Source organism: Meriones unguiculatus, chromosome 17 (assembly GCF_030254825.1).
Source record: "Meriones unguiculatus strain TT.TT164.6M chromosome 17, Bangor_MerUng_6.1, whole genome shotgun sequence".
Taxonomy (NCBI): Eukaryota; Metazoa; Chordata; class Mammalia; order Rodentia; family Muridae; genus Meriones; species Meriones unguiculatus.
The window spans coordinates 47,345,099-47,361,146 of NC_083364.1; the positions used below are offsets into that span (position 1 = coordinate 47,345,099).

The window sequence follows — 16,048 nt, forward strand, 5'->3', positions numbered from 1 at the left end:
GATCTGACCCCATTTACATACAAAGATGTGACTTCATGCTAAGCTAAAAAAAGGACCAGGTTCACAGTGATTTTCTGATCAATCAAACTGATATATATCTAACAATTGGGAACTGAGCGCAATACCAGTCGTTTTTCTGAGGCTGGAGACCAGCTCTAATTTTCAAATCACCTCTTTCTCCCTATGTTTCTGTATTAGTTTTCTAGAGCTATTGTGACAAAAACATCCCACAGTGTGCGGCTTACACAGCAGGGTCAGGAGACTAGAGTTCCAAGTTCAAGGTGTTGACAAACGCGGTTTCTCGTGTGGCTTTCTCATACCTGCCCTGTTGTTGTGTCCTCACTAGGCCTTTTCTCTGTCTATCTGTGGCTTACTCGTCTTCTTTTATAAGGACACCAGACAGACTGGGTCAGGATTTATCCTTACCACCTCATTTTAGCTAACTTCCCTCTTTAAAAGTTCTTGACTTGCAGTATATTACTTACACTCTGGAGCATTGGGTCTAAGCCTTGAGCATATGCATTTTGCTAATACACAACTTAGTTCTTAACACCATTGTTATTTAAAATTAGACATTATTTGGCTGGTGAGGTTGATCAGTAGGTAAAGGTATCTATGGCCAAACTTGATGACCAGAGCTCCTCAGACCCACACTTGGAAAGAGAAAACCAACTTCTGCTAGTTGTCCTCTGACCTTCACAAACTAATAAATTAACTAACTAAGAAACTAACTAACTAACTAACTAATTAACTAACTGCTCTGTGTCCTGCCCAGCTTGGGTCTTAGAACCTTGGCAAGACATGGTGAGGGAATACAGAACGGGCAGATGGACAGGTACTCATGCAGTGAGGGGGGCATCAGGTGGGGTTCATGGGTGAATTTTCCTGGTAGTTCTCAACAGGCCATACCCATGTTGGAATGCACATTCACTCAGAAGTTCATTCATTCACAAAAAGGAAAAAAACCACATTGTTTCGCAGATCATGAGACTAATATTTTACTCTTTTTATCTCATAGTAATAAGAAAACTATGATGTTCTGTGGAATGAGAAATGGAGCCATTCGACTGTATGTCCTAAGTGAGGGTGATGATTCCTCACTGGTCAGCTTGAAGGATTACTGGCATTTCAATGTGCATGACAATAATTATGGATACATTAAAAGCCTCGCTTCTAGTTTTGATGACAAGTTCTTGGTGACTGTTGGGGCAGATAGCAATATCTTTGTTTTCAACATCGCTGCTGGATTTTTGGTTAAGAAAAGGGTCAAAGCCAAAGTGCCATCTCCCCGGGTAGGTAAGCAATTAGCTAGTTATAATAACAAACTTTGTTTTAAAATAAAGTGATGATATAACATTAAAGTCTTTAAGTATTGAGAATAAGTTATTCATATTAACTTTATAATGTAATCTTATTGATAATAGTCCTTAATATCTTAATATCCTATACCTTATAATCTAGTCTTCCTATGGTGTTATAATTTTGACTTTCTGGAGCTTCTGTATCAAATATTAATGCTATCAAATTCTCATTATTATTAAAGTTATATAGCTCCTCGCATTTAAAAAGATTGCATCAGGATTTCTTTATCAATCACTCTCTTAGCCAAAATTTCTTTTTTTCTCCTTCAAAATGGACAATATTGTTCTGGTCTGTATTTTGTTTTGCCATTATTTACTTGTTAATATATGCCAATAGACTTTTGAAGTTTTCTAAAGTGTCTCCAGCTTTCTTTAACATAGCAATCAGAGTTGTTCTGATGTATATTTTTAAAACTTTCCTATGGATTATCGCTTGTCATCCTGTTTTATTGGTTTGTCGTTTCTTCTAAATTGTTTTTCAACCAAATCTTGTCCTTCCTAGCACACATACTTATTTTTTATTGAGCCTTAGATATTTTATGTGAAAAACTTGGGTTACCTTGATTCTTGGCATGTTTCTATTCCTCCTAGAGATTTTGTCTTTGGTTCTAGAAAGCCGGTAGCAAGTCTATAAATCATTTTAATCCAGTCAGTAATGAGCTATGATTTGCAATCAGGCTTTACTTCCTGAGAAGGCTATTTTACTCCCAGGTTACCCACAGACCTACAACATATCATTCCAGGATTTTCTTTGAAAACTTCATACACTTATAGAATGTATTTTCATCATATCCACTACCTCCCTGAAACGCCCCATTGCCTTCCACCCAGTTTCCCTTCCAACATCATATCCTTTCTAAAATTATTATTAATAAACTTTTAATAATAGTAATAAGCTATTATTAATAGTGCTGTCCATAACCACAGGGTTGTGAGGCCATCCACTGGGGCATGGGCAATCTGTCACCAACCAAATCGACAAAGAAGGGTCATCCTTCCTCTCTTGGCAGCCAGAAATTGCCAGTAGCTGCTCTGCTAAGGGTGAGGCCATGGGAGCCTCTTCTCCAAAATTCCATGATAGAATTTTGACTATTTTGGTGTTGTGCAGGCTTTGTGTAGGTAACCTGACCACAGTTGCTGTGAGCTGATGTTTTTTTCTTCTTCCTTCAGCTTGGGATTGAGTTAGAGTTCAGTCCAGATGACATTGAAGATCCCAAAGCCTACAGGTATGAAAAATTATGATAGCCGTTGATTAGGCCTGAGCTTTTACCAAACACACTGACACTTTTGCAGAAGCTAACCAAACCAAATGAATTCCAGTTACTGAATACTGGTTTTCTCTCATTTCTGTACCTGAAATGACCATCAGTTTACATTTCTGCTTTCAGTATTGAGAATGCCAGGAGGAAAAGAGAACATGACAAGTTAATGAAGGAAGTAGAAGAAATAAAAGCTAAGAAGAGAGAACACATCAGAGCTTTGAGGAATGAGTTTTTGAACCTGTTGACAATGAACAAAGAATTGCCAGTGCACATGCAGTTCAAACGGACAGTGAGTCGAAATGAATGATTTTTATTTTAACGTATCATTTCTGAACTGGGACAACTATTTGCCAACAGCAATGACTGTGGAAAAAATCATGTGTCCTGGTTAGCTTCCGCTGTCAACCTGACAGAGCCTAGAGTCATCTGAGGGAGTTTCAGATTTCCCAGACCAGACGGGCCTGTAGCACACGTGTGGGGGCATGGGCTTGATGTAGATTGTAGTTCTCTGTGGGTAGGCACTACCATCCCTAAGCAGCCGGTCTTAGGCTATCATAGGGCCGAGTGTGAGGTAGAAAGCCAGTGGTAAGCAACATTCCCTTGTGGTTCCTGCTTTGCTTGCTGCTTGAGTTCTTGCCCTAATGACCTGAATCTGGAATCTGGCTAATCAATCACGATCCTCCCTCAGATTTTGTTTTCGGTTGTGGTGTTTGTAAAGCAATAGGTAAACAAACTATGACATCCTCGGTAAGGCTTCTTTTACCTGGCCAGTCAGTGTATTTGCATAACCTCAAGGGCTCTAAAACCTGGCACAGCTGGGATGGAGGCCAGTGAGCCTACACAACCCAAAGTTGATATCTGGACTTGACTACCACCGTGAGGTACTTTTTCTGTATTTAGTAATAAAAAAACAAAACAAAACAAAACAAAACAAAAAAAAAACCATAGGTTGAAGTCTGGCTCATCTGTTGGCCAGGCCCATGTATAATTTGAATCTCTGTCATTTCATGGGCTGAGTCACAAAGCTTCCAAAAGATAACAACTTAGCTGTAGCCATGGGGACAATCACCAAAGTATTTAAGTCAATTTTATATTCTATTTTGTGACTTTACTGCAAAACTCAACATACCTGTTAATGACTGGGCTATGTTTTTCTCATTCTTCAAAAGTTTTATTTTATGTATATGAGTGTTTGCCCATACGTATTTATGTGTGTCATGTGCCTGCCTAGTGTCCATGGAGGCCAGAAGAGGGTTTCAGTTCCCTGGAACTGGAATTATAGATGGTTGTGAGTCAAAATTTAGGTGTTGGGAACCAAACCTAAGTTCTCTGAAGGAGCAGCAAGTGCTCTTAAACATGGGGCCATCTCTCTGGCCCCTTCATTGCATTTTTAACTATTTCCTAAACAGAACTATTGTTGAGAGTCTAATTGAGGAGCTAAGGAGATGGCTTAGTCAGTAGGAGACCTTGAGTTCAATCCCCAATACTCTCAAAAAACAAAAACAAACAAAGAAACACCCCAAAAACCAAGCATGGTGAGGCATGCTTGTAATGCCAGCACTGGAGAGGCAGAGACAGACAGGTCCCTGGGCCTTGCTGGCTAGTCAGCCTAGCTTCACTGACAAGCTCCAGGTTCCAGTGAGGGACTGTCTCAAGAGATAAAGTAGATGGCTTGTGTAGTCTGGCACCTGGCTTCCGCATGTATACATAGGTACATGTTCACACACACACACACACACACACACACATACACACACACACACACACACAATGTATTTCAAAACAAGGTAAGAACCTTTTTGATAACACATCTGCTTACCTGCAGGATTTCAATATCGATGCCAAAATTCACGCTGACATCAATAAGCACACAATTTTCAAAATGACGAAGGTGGAAAATGAATTAGCTTGGGAAAAACAGAAATATGAACTGGGCCTGAAGAAGCTGCAGTCCAGGTGCGTCTTTCCTGTACAATAAGATATCTGGAAGCTCACGTTTGAGTAGAGCTGTATGTTGCGATGCTCATGAGGTGGCCAGATGAGCCATCTTGTGACGTACCCAGGGAGCCAGTCAGCACCTCATGCAACCCTCCTGTGGTTGCCGGGTCTTCCTGTGCTGGCAGCTCACTCCTTCTGTTTATATATGTTGACGATTTGGGTAGCAAATATATTTTTTAAATTTACATAATGCCTATTTGGTTTGGGTTTTGACCAACTATTTGTTTTATGCCAAACTAAAACATGGATATGAAGGCATACATGTTTTTAAAAATTAAAAAAAAAAAAATCAAACCTGGTTAGAAGACTTATAGTAAAAACAGGACGCTCCTGTCTAATCACCTTCACATGTCAGTTCAACTTCCCGCAAGAAACAGCTTTTTTGACAGTGTGGGCAAGCGGGGGGGATACCCGCCCACTGCCACGCCACACAACGTGGGCGGGGGAAGACACCCAGAGGCCCACCAGCTGTGATGTGTAAGTATGTGGTGGACAGATGAGAGAGGAGGAGGAGCTGGACGGTTTTAGTCTCATGAAGACAAATGGGACTGGAGAGGCGAGGGTAGAGGGGAATAGCATGCTGTGAATAGCCCTCCCTGCCACCTGAGGCTCTGACGAAGAACCAACCTGTGCTGCCACAGAGGTCCGTGTCTGGACCTGTGGCCGTGTACAGCAGGGGTCTGTGTGTGGCTCATATTACCACTAAAGGCCATGCAGATGTCCCTGGCCTGGGCTGCGATCTGGGACCATGTTCATGCCCCAGGGCTGTGCATAGCTGTCCCTGCCCCTCATTGGCTGCAGCATTCTGCAAAAGTGGCTCCAGCGCTCCCTGGCTGCAGCACTCAGGAGGGCATTGAATGGGCCCTGCACCTCACCTGGGCAGCACAGGAAAGCTGCCTGTGGCCGCGTAGGGGCGAGTAAGCCGTCTGGAGGGCAGGAAGGGCACGAGAGCCGTCCCTGTCCCTCTCCGGGCTGCAACCCTGGGCGAGCTGGCTAGGATAGTTCTGGAGAGCTCACCCTGGCTGTGTGGTGCCAGAGGGCTGGCGGGCTGGCCAACTCAGCTGCCACCCAGGCCCAGATCCGGGGCTTTGAGTCGGCACACCCCAACACCTACCTCCTCTCTGAACCTCAGGAGGGCGTGGAGGGTCCAGTGCTGCAGATCTAAAGCTTGCAGGACCTCCATGACACAGGGCAACAGCAGGAGATCTGAGAGAAGTCCCTGTGAGGATCTGGTATTGACAGTGTAGCAGAAGCCAGGGAACTCAAACCAGACCAATGACTCCCAGAGATGAGCATTTGCAAGTAAAGAGGTGGGAACAAAAGGCTCTGGTGTGGGACACATTGTGACATACTACAGCTTCCACAATGAGATTTATTTAAGTTTTGTTTTGTTTATTTATTTTATATTATTATTTTTTTATTCTATTTGGCAAAAGGTTGCAGGGTGGAGGGCCGATATGATGGGCCAGGGAGATGAGTGGGATTGGGGTGTATGATGTGAAACTCACAAAGAATCAATACAAGTTAAAAACCCTCTCTAGGGAAAAAAAAAAAACCCAGCTTTTTGGTTTTTATTGAGGTTTGATTTATAGACAGTGAAGTGCAGGCATCTCCATTGAATGGCTACATACCTTCTTAAACATGCATCGACACATTGAGTCTCATTAAGATAGAGAGCATCTGTATCACTCCAGGCTCTCATGACTCCTTTAATATCTTTTGGAATGGAATCTTTGCTGCCATAGATCAACTTTACCTGTGAACGCCACATAACTGTACTGCTAAGTATAATTTTTTTTCATCTAGCTTCTTTCATCTGTGTCAAAGATTATTCATAATGTTCATGTAACTGTCTTTCTTCTTATTATAGATTCATTGTGTGTGTGTGTGTGTGTGTGTGTGTGCGTGTGTGTGTGTGTGTATGTGTAGACCAGAATAGAGCACTAGATTTCAGGGAGCTGAAAGTTACGAGAGTTTGTGAGCTGCCTAATGTGGGTGCTAAAAATTCAACTCCAGTTCTCTTCAAGAGCTTCAAGTATTTTTAACCACAAAGTCATCTCTCCAGCCTCAAAATTCAGCCATTCTATAGATAGGCCTTTGAGAATTACCCTTATTCAGCTTCCCAAGCTTGTTTACTTCATAGTGCTACGTACAAACAGATCTAATTAGCAGATGTGTATAAGCCTGCACACACGCACACAAAACATAGAAAATAAAGTGTGCTTAAAATAACTCAGTGAAGCAAAATTTCTTAAGTTTTTGGTAAATAACTATTAAATTTTTGCTTTTTAGCTTAGGAATCCCATAGTAGGACAGATATTCCTGCTCAATTAATTCCTATACAGTTTATATAACTTATATTCTAGAATGCATAGGGAAGTGGATTACATATTCAGAGTTTGTTATGATTTGTTTTTTTTATGATCTGTTTTTTTATGATCTGTTTTATCAAGCTGGAGCCTACCTATGAAATATTATTTGGCACACATTAACAAAATCAGATGTTGTATTGATTAATAACTGAACGTTTAGTAGTTTCACTAGAATTAATTTTTTTATTTTTAAGGAAGTCCAGCCCAACTTTCATGGCATCCTGATGGCAGAGGTGTAGTTAAATTTTGAGCAGTGCATAAACAGATTGGCAAAATATGTGCTCATTGCAAAATATTCAAAATTGTAACTGTTGCAAATACATATTCTATTTTTTTCAGGTTTCGTGATCCACTGGAAAATGACATTGTTATAGTCTATGCCATTCAGAGTGACCACCAGATAGCCTCCTATAGGCTGGTGAAACCCTCTAAATATTCCAAGATCAAACGTCAAAGTCAGTCAGAGAGAAGAGCAAGCAAAGTAGAGAGGTTTGAAAAGGAAGGATCGAGGAAGGAGAGCCAAAAAGAGCAAGGTGGGCATCTAGATGGCAGGCTTTAAGTCCGTATTAGTAAAGATCTCCTAATGGAGTTGACTTTTCTTAGAAAAGGACTTTGACCCTGCTTTGGCGGCTGAAGCTCAATCTGTCTTTGCCCTTTCATGATCTTCCCCCTTGGAATAGGTAATCTCGCAAGTCAAGGTTATGCGGCATGGCTAAGAATGGATGCAGAAGCCCTCCACCAAATGTGTGGTACCTGCAGAAGGCTAGCTGGGGTGTGCCAAAGCAAGATATGTTCTGGGAGAAAAAAATGTGATGTTTATCTGTCTAAGACTGACTTAATTCACTTATCATGATTACCTCCATTTGCATCCATTGTATTTTTTGTGTTGTTTTGTTTTTTGCAAACAGTGTAATTTCTTTTTTGAATTTTTATTAATTACAGTTTATTCAATTTGTATCCCCCCTGTAGCTACCTCCTTCCTCCCTTCCCCATCCCACCCTCCCTCCCTCTTCCCCACTTGTGCCCCTCTCCAAGTCCACTGATAAGAGAGGTCCTCCTCTTCTTCCTTCTGATCTTAGTCTATCAGGTCTCATCAGGAGTGGCTGCATTGTCTTCCTCTGTGGCCTGGGAAGGATGCTCCTTCCTCAGGGGACAGCGATCAAAGAGCAGGCCAATCAGTTCATTTCAGAGACAGTCCCTGTGCCCATTACTAGGGAACCCACTTGGACACTGAGCTGCCATGGGCTACATCTGTGCAGGGATTCTAGGTTACCTCCATGAATGGTCCTTGATTGGAGTATCAGTCTCAGAAAAGATCTCTGTGCCCAGATTTTTTGGTTCTGTTACTCTCTTTGTGGAGATCCTCTCTTCTCCAGGTTTTACTATCTCCCCCTTCTTTCATAAGATTCCCTGCACTCTGCCCAAAGTTTGGCTATGAGTCTCAGCATCTGCTCTGATACCCTGCAGGGCAGAGCCTTTTGGCACAGAAGACAACTTGCTGAACAGAACACCAACAGCACAGGCTCTAAGAGCAACAATCAATAAATGGGACCTCATGAAACTGAAAAGCTTCTGTAAAGCAAAGGGCACTGTCATCAGAACAAAAAGACAGCCTACAGATTGGGAAAGGATCTTCACCAACCCTATATCTGACAGAGGGCTAATATCCAGCATATATAAAGAACTAAAGAAGCTGAAAAGCAGCAAACCAAGTAATCCAATTAAAAAATGGGGCACAGTGCTAAACAGAGACTTCTCAATAGAATATCAAATGGCAGAGAAACACTTAAAGAAATGTTCAACATCCTTAATGATCAGGGAAATGCAAATCAAAACAACCCTGAGATTTCACCTTACACCCATCAGAATGGCTAAGATCGAAAACTCAGGTGACAACACATGCTTCAGAGGATGTGGAGAAAGGGGAACTCTCCTCCACTGCTGGTGGGAATGTAAACTTGTACAACCACTTTGGAAATCAACCTGGCACTTTCTCAGACAATTAGGAATAGTGCTACCTCAAGATTCAGCTATACCTCTCCTAAGCATATATCCAAAAGATGCTCAAGTACACAACCAGGACATTTGCTCAACGATGTTCGTAGCAGCTTTATTTGTAATAGCCAGAAGCTGGAAACAACCCAGATGCCCTTTAGTTGAGGAATTGGTACTGAAATTGTGGTACATTTACACAATGGAATACTACTCAGCAATTAAAAAGAAGGAAATCATGAAATTTGCATGCAAATGGTGAGAACTAGAGATCATCATCCTGAGTGAAGTATCCCAGAAGCAGGAAGACACACATGGTATATACTCACTATAAGTAGATATTAGACATATAATATAGGATAATCATACTAAAATCTGTATACCTAAAGAAGCTAATCAAGAAGGAGGACCCTGGGTAAGATGCTCAATCTTCATTCAGAAAGGCAAATGGGATTGACATTGGATGAGGAAGAAAACAGGGGACAGGACAGGAGCCTACCACAGAGGGCCTCTGAAAGACTCTACCCATCAGGGTATCAAAGCAGATGCTGAGACTCATAGCCAAACTTTGAGTGCAGGGAATCTTATGAAAGAAGGCAGAGATAGAAAGACCTGGAGGGGACAGGAGCTCCACAAAGAGAGCAACAGAACCAAAAAATCTGGGCACAGAGATCTTTTCTGAGACTGATACTCCAAACAAGGACCATTCATGGAGATAACCTAGAACCCCTGCACAGATGTAGCCCATGGCAGCTCAGTGTCTAAGTGGGTTCCCTAGTAATGGGCACAGGGACTGTCTCTGAAATGAACTGATTGGCCTGCTCTTTGATCACTGTCCCCTGAGGGAGGAGCATCCTTACCAGGCCACAGAGGAAGACAATGCAGCCACTCCTGATGAGACCTGATAGACTAGGGTCAGATGGAAGAGGAGGAGGACCTCTCCTATCAGTGGACTTGGGGAGAGGCATGGGTGGAAAAGAGGGAGGGAGGGTGGAATTGGGAGGGGGCTACAGTTGGGATACAAAGTGAATAAACTGTAATTAATGAAATTAATAAATTAAAAAATAGAAACAGAAAAAATAATAAGATTCACAACACAGTAAAAAATAGGCTTTGAGTGTTGTATAGGCTAATGTCAGTATTCTGAGCATGGTTAGGTTCTGGTAGTCCATGGGCTAGATGCCATAAATACATTTTTCAGGTCAGCCATTTTTAATTTACTATTGGTTTATCAGTATGTGACCCCGATCAAAGCAAGTGTCTGTGCTTAGGGGGTTGAATTCCCAGTCATTGCTTCTGTATATTCTCTTCATCTTTTGTGTGTGTGTGTGTGTGTGTGTGTGTGTGTGTGTGTGTGTGTGTGTGTGTAGGTTGAAAACAATACTTGAGAGTACTTTTTCTGTCTCAAAATTACTGAAAATGTGATTCTTTGTGCAGGTGCAAGTGTTAGCACACGAGAAGAATCAATAGTAGATAAAGGGAAGAAAGGTCGACCTAGAACCCTAAGTGAAATTATGGTAGAAAATCAAATCGAGAAAACAAAGAAAATCGTCCAGCAAGCTGACCGGGCCCAGCTGAAGATTCTGCAGCGCAGAAAGGAGTGGGAAGAACTGTGAGTCACACTTAGCTCTTACTCTTACACTTCTGATGTGTGACCCACAAACATCACGTCATAGATTTTGTATTTATGGACATGGCCGTTACTTACAGAAAGGAGTAAAAACTACAGACAGGATGGAGATACAGGAAGGGCCAGCCAACATCACTCCAAAGTGGTCATGTATCTCATTAGCGTTTCTATATTCTCCGGTGTCTGCTTCAAAAGGTCTACTTGGATAATATAGTCAGAATGTCTTTTAAGGGTTAAGAATTTTTTTTTCTGTCACAATATTACAGAGAATATGACGTCAATCGTTTGAATAAATACCCAGCTGTAAGACTGGCAGGTCATATGATGGTTTTAGTTTTCATTTCTTGAGGGAGTTTTTGTCCGTGTGCTATAATAGTGCTACCACTTTTTCATTAAGCTAACCATGCACAAGAACTCTCATTTCTCCGCTTGTCTTTTTTAAACATGCCCATTGGACGTTTGTGTGTCTACTTAGGAGAGGAGTCTCTTCAACTTCTTGCCCGTTTTCAAACTGGCTTATTAAATCTTTTTTAATATCCTAACAGGTTAAGTTTAACTAGAGCATAGGAAAGTTCTAGAGTATCATTTAGGTGTGTATGTCTGTGCCTGTATGTGCTTGTATGCTTTTAGTGCACATGCCTGTGTGCTCACGGAGGTTAGAAGAATGTGTTGGATCCCTTGGAGCTGGAGTCACAGGCATTTGTGGGATACCTGCCAGGTCATGTGAGTGCTGGGATATGAATTCTTCTACTTAATGATTGATCAGCAGGCAATCGTAACTATCTCTTTAGCCTCCCCAAATTTTACTCTTAAATTCCCCTCATAGTTTATATTGTTATTGTCACCACTTAAATCTATTCATATAGTATGCATCTTTAACATTTTTAAGTTATTGCTATTTTGAGTCACCTTTTAGCTTTTATACTAGAATTTTAAAATTACTTATCCCCTACTGCAAAGTAACAGCAGTATGTATATTCTGTATCTATTTACCATCACAAGTCCATTTCATACTTTTTTTTTTGTGACATTGTATTTCTTTTTATTCTTTCATTCTAATTTGAATGACTCCATTTGGCATTTCTACCACAATAGGTGGTATTGAGGAACTCCCTGAGTTGCTCTTGATGGGGTCTCTCTCTCTCCTCCATCCTCTTTCTCTCTCTCTCTCTCCCTATCTCCCTTCTTCCATTTTTCCTTCCCTTCCTCCCTCCGTCCCTCCCTCTCTCCTTCCTCCTTTCCTGTTCTGAGACCCAAGGCTGCCAAGAGATTTACCAATTCTTTAGGAGGCTCTGGAGAACACAGCTCACTTCCTCCCCTCCCCCCACAAAGAGATCCTGGGAGCTGGATTTTTTTTTTTCACCTGTTGAGTATGTACTAGGCAAAGGAAAAAAAAATATCCTATTCCAGAGCCTGAGCTGTCTTTGTCACTCTTCTCTGGCATCTCTGGCTGTGCAGTTTGCCACAGGAGTGCTCTGTGGAACCTCCTTGGCAAAGCTGACTGACGCCTTTTCCACTTTGGAAAGGGTTGGACGCTGGGATCTCAGTCATGGGCCTGGGGGCTGACTCTGGTGAGGCGTCACCTTCAGTCACTTTCCTCTTTGCTGTCACCAGTTTCACATCTGCCCCAAGTGCAGGAGCCTTTGAGGATCTGAAGGGTTTCTCCCAGAGAGAAACCAAATTCCTCCCGTATCAGTGTATTCAGGCAGTGTTACTGAGCTTTCTGTTCCATCTTGCTGACATCAGTCTGCGATGAGGATTGACTCTGCCTTACTAAACCTTTTGCCCTCTCTCTCTTATTTTTGTTTATTTTATCGTCTGGGGCATGCTATATTATGTTGGCTATAAATAATGAGAATAGGCGTACTTGTTCATTGCTAATATTAGGGAGCATTGCTCCATCCTTTCATGATTCTAAGTGCAATTTTTTTTTTATTAAGTTGAATAAATCCTTTTTCGTTCCTAGCTTTTGCATTCATTCATTTATCCTTATGACTTTGTTTCACTATGTGACCCACGCTGGTCTGAAGCTTACCCCAACCCTCTTATCTCAGGGCTGGTACCACAGGCAGGAGTCTCCACACCTGGCTTATGCTCAGCTTTAAAAACCAAACACGGACATTTTATAAAATTTATAAAGCATAGAGTTTTATAAAATGTCTTTTTTCCCCCACAAGCACCCTTTTAAACTTATTTTGTTTGCTGAATGGGGGACACGTGTGCACCTGTGGAGGTCAGAGGGCAACTTTCAGGGATTTGTTATCTCCTAATACCACGTAGGATCTGGGGACAGGACTCAAGATGTCAGACACGGGGACAAGTACCTTTACCCTCTGGCCCAGAAAAAAAAAATTTTAATAGAAAAAATTTACTTGTGTGGAAATTAAAATACCATAATAACTCTAGTATTGGTCAAAATGACTTTAATATGTATATTAAGATGATCATGTCCTTTTTTCCCTTTATTTGCTAATGTCTGGGTTGAATTGAATGATATTGAATGTTAAAGTAGAATTCATAGCTAAAACTTGTGATACTAGCATATTATCCCATAAAATGTCACTTGATTTGATTTGCTATTCTTTTGAGAACTTTTATGTCTATTTTACTGAAACTTTTAGCCTCTGGGTCTGTGAGTGGGTGGGTATTTTATCCTCTCTCGGTTGCTATCAATGAAATATGGATTTCATGAAAGCAGTTGAGAGACATTTGTTCCTGCTCTGCTTTTGGGAGGTGTTTGGATAGGCATGCCGTTGCATCTTTCCTATATATTTGATAGAAGTCATGAGTAAAACCACCTGATTTTGTAGTGGTCCTGAGAGATAATCCCAAATAAAAATTCAAATTGCTTATTGGGTGCTTTTCAGATTTCTAAATTTCTTCTTGGCTCAGTTTTTGCAAACTGTGTCTCTCAAGGAATTGGTGGATTTTTACCTAGATTGTCCCTATGGGGTGGGTTTTTTTTTTTTTTTTTTGTTTCAGACACTTATTTTTAGTTGAGGGGAATTTAGTGTATTTACTTATTAATATCATATATCATATTTTTCTTGGACATTCTAGTTGATCATTTATTAATCTTATTAACATTTTCAAAAAAATTTTTTCATAGGTATTAAAATAACTGCCTACTTCCTACATTTCTGATTTTAAAAATTATTTACTTTCTTGTTTTAGCACTAACTGGGTTTTTCTTTTTCCTGACAATGTAAAGTAAGTGTATTACCTTTGATTCCATACCTTTATTCTTTTCTAGAACAAGCCTATAAAGTATAAATTTCCTTCTAAGCATAAACTTGACAGCGTTTCATAAGTTTTCATATATGTTCATTTTCATTCAGTGCAAAACATTTTCATGAGCCCTTAGACTTTCTTCCATTACATCTGTTTTGTTTAGATGTTTGCCGCTTGGTTTCCAAATGTTTGAGATTTTAAAAATTAGATTTTTGGTTAAATCTCTTATTTAATTTCTTATTATTGTAGAAAATAATTGTGTTGGATCTGCTGTGGTGCTACACTCTGTCAGAGTTCAATGTGTGCTTGGTAAATTGTGTGCCTCTTCTAACACCGGTGGGCACAATGCTCTGTGAGGGCAGACTAGGGCAAGATGATTAATAACATTGCTCAGGTCTCCTCGGGCAGGGTTGCTCTTGACTATGTCCTATAGTCGATAAAGTCCTTAAGCTGGTGAACAACATCGTTCCTAGAGATGCATAAACTGTCAGCAGTATTTGTCTGCAGCTTTTCAGTAACTGCATGTTTCCAACGATCTGTTCCTTGCCAAGCTCTCGTACTTGACATTTTAAGGCTACCGAGTGGTACTCACCCACAGAACTGAAGGCAGCCCCATAGATTTCTGACAGTGCTATTTCATATAGCTCTGTATTCTTTCCACAAAAGACCTAGCTACTTTGGTCTCTGTCTCCTCAACTAGGTAGCTCACCGGGTTATATTCTGGTCTGTAGGATTCTGATCCTACTTTCTCTGTAAGCTAGTAATGTCTTTCATTCGGAAAACCAGGAACTAGAATTACTTCGTTTTATTTCTCTGAGGAATATTTTTTTATTACCTATCTTCATGTCTCTTGATGATGTTTATATGTCTGAATGTAGCTGTTTCATATATTTTGGGTCCAATTTTCTAGTTGCTTACATCATGAAGATGGTTATGGGCCTCATTTTTCTGTTCTCTGGAGCCTTCTTTTCCTTAGCATTCCATGTGACCATTCCCCCTTTAAAAGTTATTTCTTGGGATGGAGAGATGGCTCAGAGGTTAAGCGCACTGGCTGTTCTTCCCAAGGAAGGTCTTGAGTTCAATTCCCAGCAACCACATGGTAGCTTGTAACCATCTATGAGAACTGGTGCCCTCTTCTGGCCTGTAGGCACACATGCAGACAGAATACTGTATAAATAATAAATAAATCTTTTTTAAAAAAGTTATTTCTTTTGACACACAAATGTATGTGTGTGTGTATATAAATGAATATGTATAAATGAATGATTGTTGATGAATACACGGATTGCATGGGCTTCCTCTGCTAGCTCACATCGTGTGTGCCCAGAAGGCTTTTCTCTTAAAGGAAAGTGCTGGCTGCAGGCCAGGATTATAACTGTTATCAATTAGTCTACTCAGACCTGTAAAGAAAACTTTACTTTCAAGAATTATAGTAGCATGTCAAAAATTCTCAAAAAATTTGCAAGAGATACCCAAAGATACCTTAGAGCACCCTAAGCCAGGAGTTCGGTTTCTTTTAGAGAGTAATTCTTGATTGTTGCCTTGGTATGAAAGCTTGCACTGATTTGTCTCTGTGGAGATGGGAAAAGTGAGATGCATACATTCACAGCCCAGCAATGAAGGTTATCAAATCTGCCTAGCATTCCATTTCACTCTACATGCCTGCTCCCTGAGGCTCTACCAAGAAAACAACATTCAAAATTTTTTGTAGCCTCCTCCTGGGTCATTCTGAGCTACAGTTTTTTTTCTAGTCTTGTTTATTTATTAATATAATTTTATCTTTTCCCCTGTATCCCCAAACTATATCAATATAACTGGTTTGCTAACAGTTATTGGTCCTATTCTCAGCTGCTCTGATGATTCATTGCCTTTTGTATCTCCCAACTGCTGTTTCCATGGAATTCTGGGAGGAGGTGGCCAGGGCACATTTAGAGTCCATTGTTAGATTTACGTCTACACTATCTACTTTTCTGATAGTTACAAGAGCAAGCCTGATGATGACTATGAAGATCCCAAAGATGTTCAAGCTATCAAAGAAGCCCAGACATGCATGGGGGATTTCAATCTGAAGACAGCCCCTGACTACAAGATACCTGAGCACATGAGGATAAATGCTGCCAAAAAGGAGGAGGAACTAGGTGTCCTTGACTCGATGGTACTTAACCCTCCAGGAAACAGGAAGTCCCACGTAGTCAGGAGGGG

General features: G+C 40.8%; 1 protein-coding gene across 1 annotated transcript in view; it reads left to right on the top strand.

The window, feature by feature from the left end:
* Cfap44 (cilia and flagella associated protein 44) overlaps positions 1 to 16,048 on the top strand; it is a 74,636-nt gene that overhangs the window by 32,408 nt on the left and 26,180 nt on the right. The window contains exons 19-25 of the mRNA XM_060370465.1: positions 1,019 to 1,292; positions 2,532 to 2,587; positions 2,750 to 2,912; positions 4,449 to 4,579; positions 7,333 to 7,526; positions 10,423 to 10,597; positions 15,824 to 16,001. Of these exons, the coding sequence (XP_060226448.1) occupies positions 1,019 to 1,292; positions 2,532 to 2,587; positions 2,750 to 2,912; positions 4,449 to 4,579; positions 7,333 to 7,526; positions 10,423 to 10,597; positions 15,824 to 16,001 (1,171 nt within the window). The remainder of the gene's footprint in view (positions 1 to 1,018; positions 1,293 to 2,531; positions 2,588 to 2,749; positions 2,913 to 4,448; positions 4,580 to 7,332; positions 7,527 to 10,422; positions 10,598 to 15,823; positions 16,002 to 16,048) is intronic.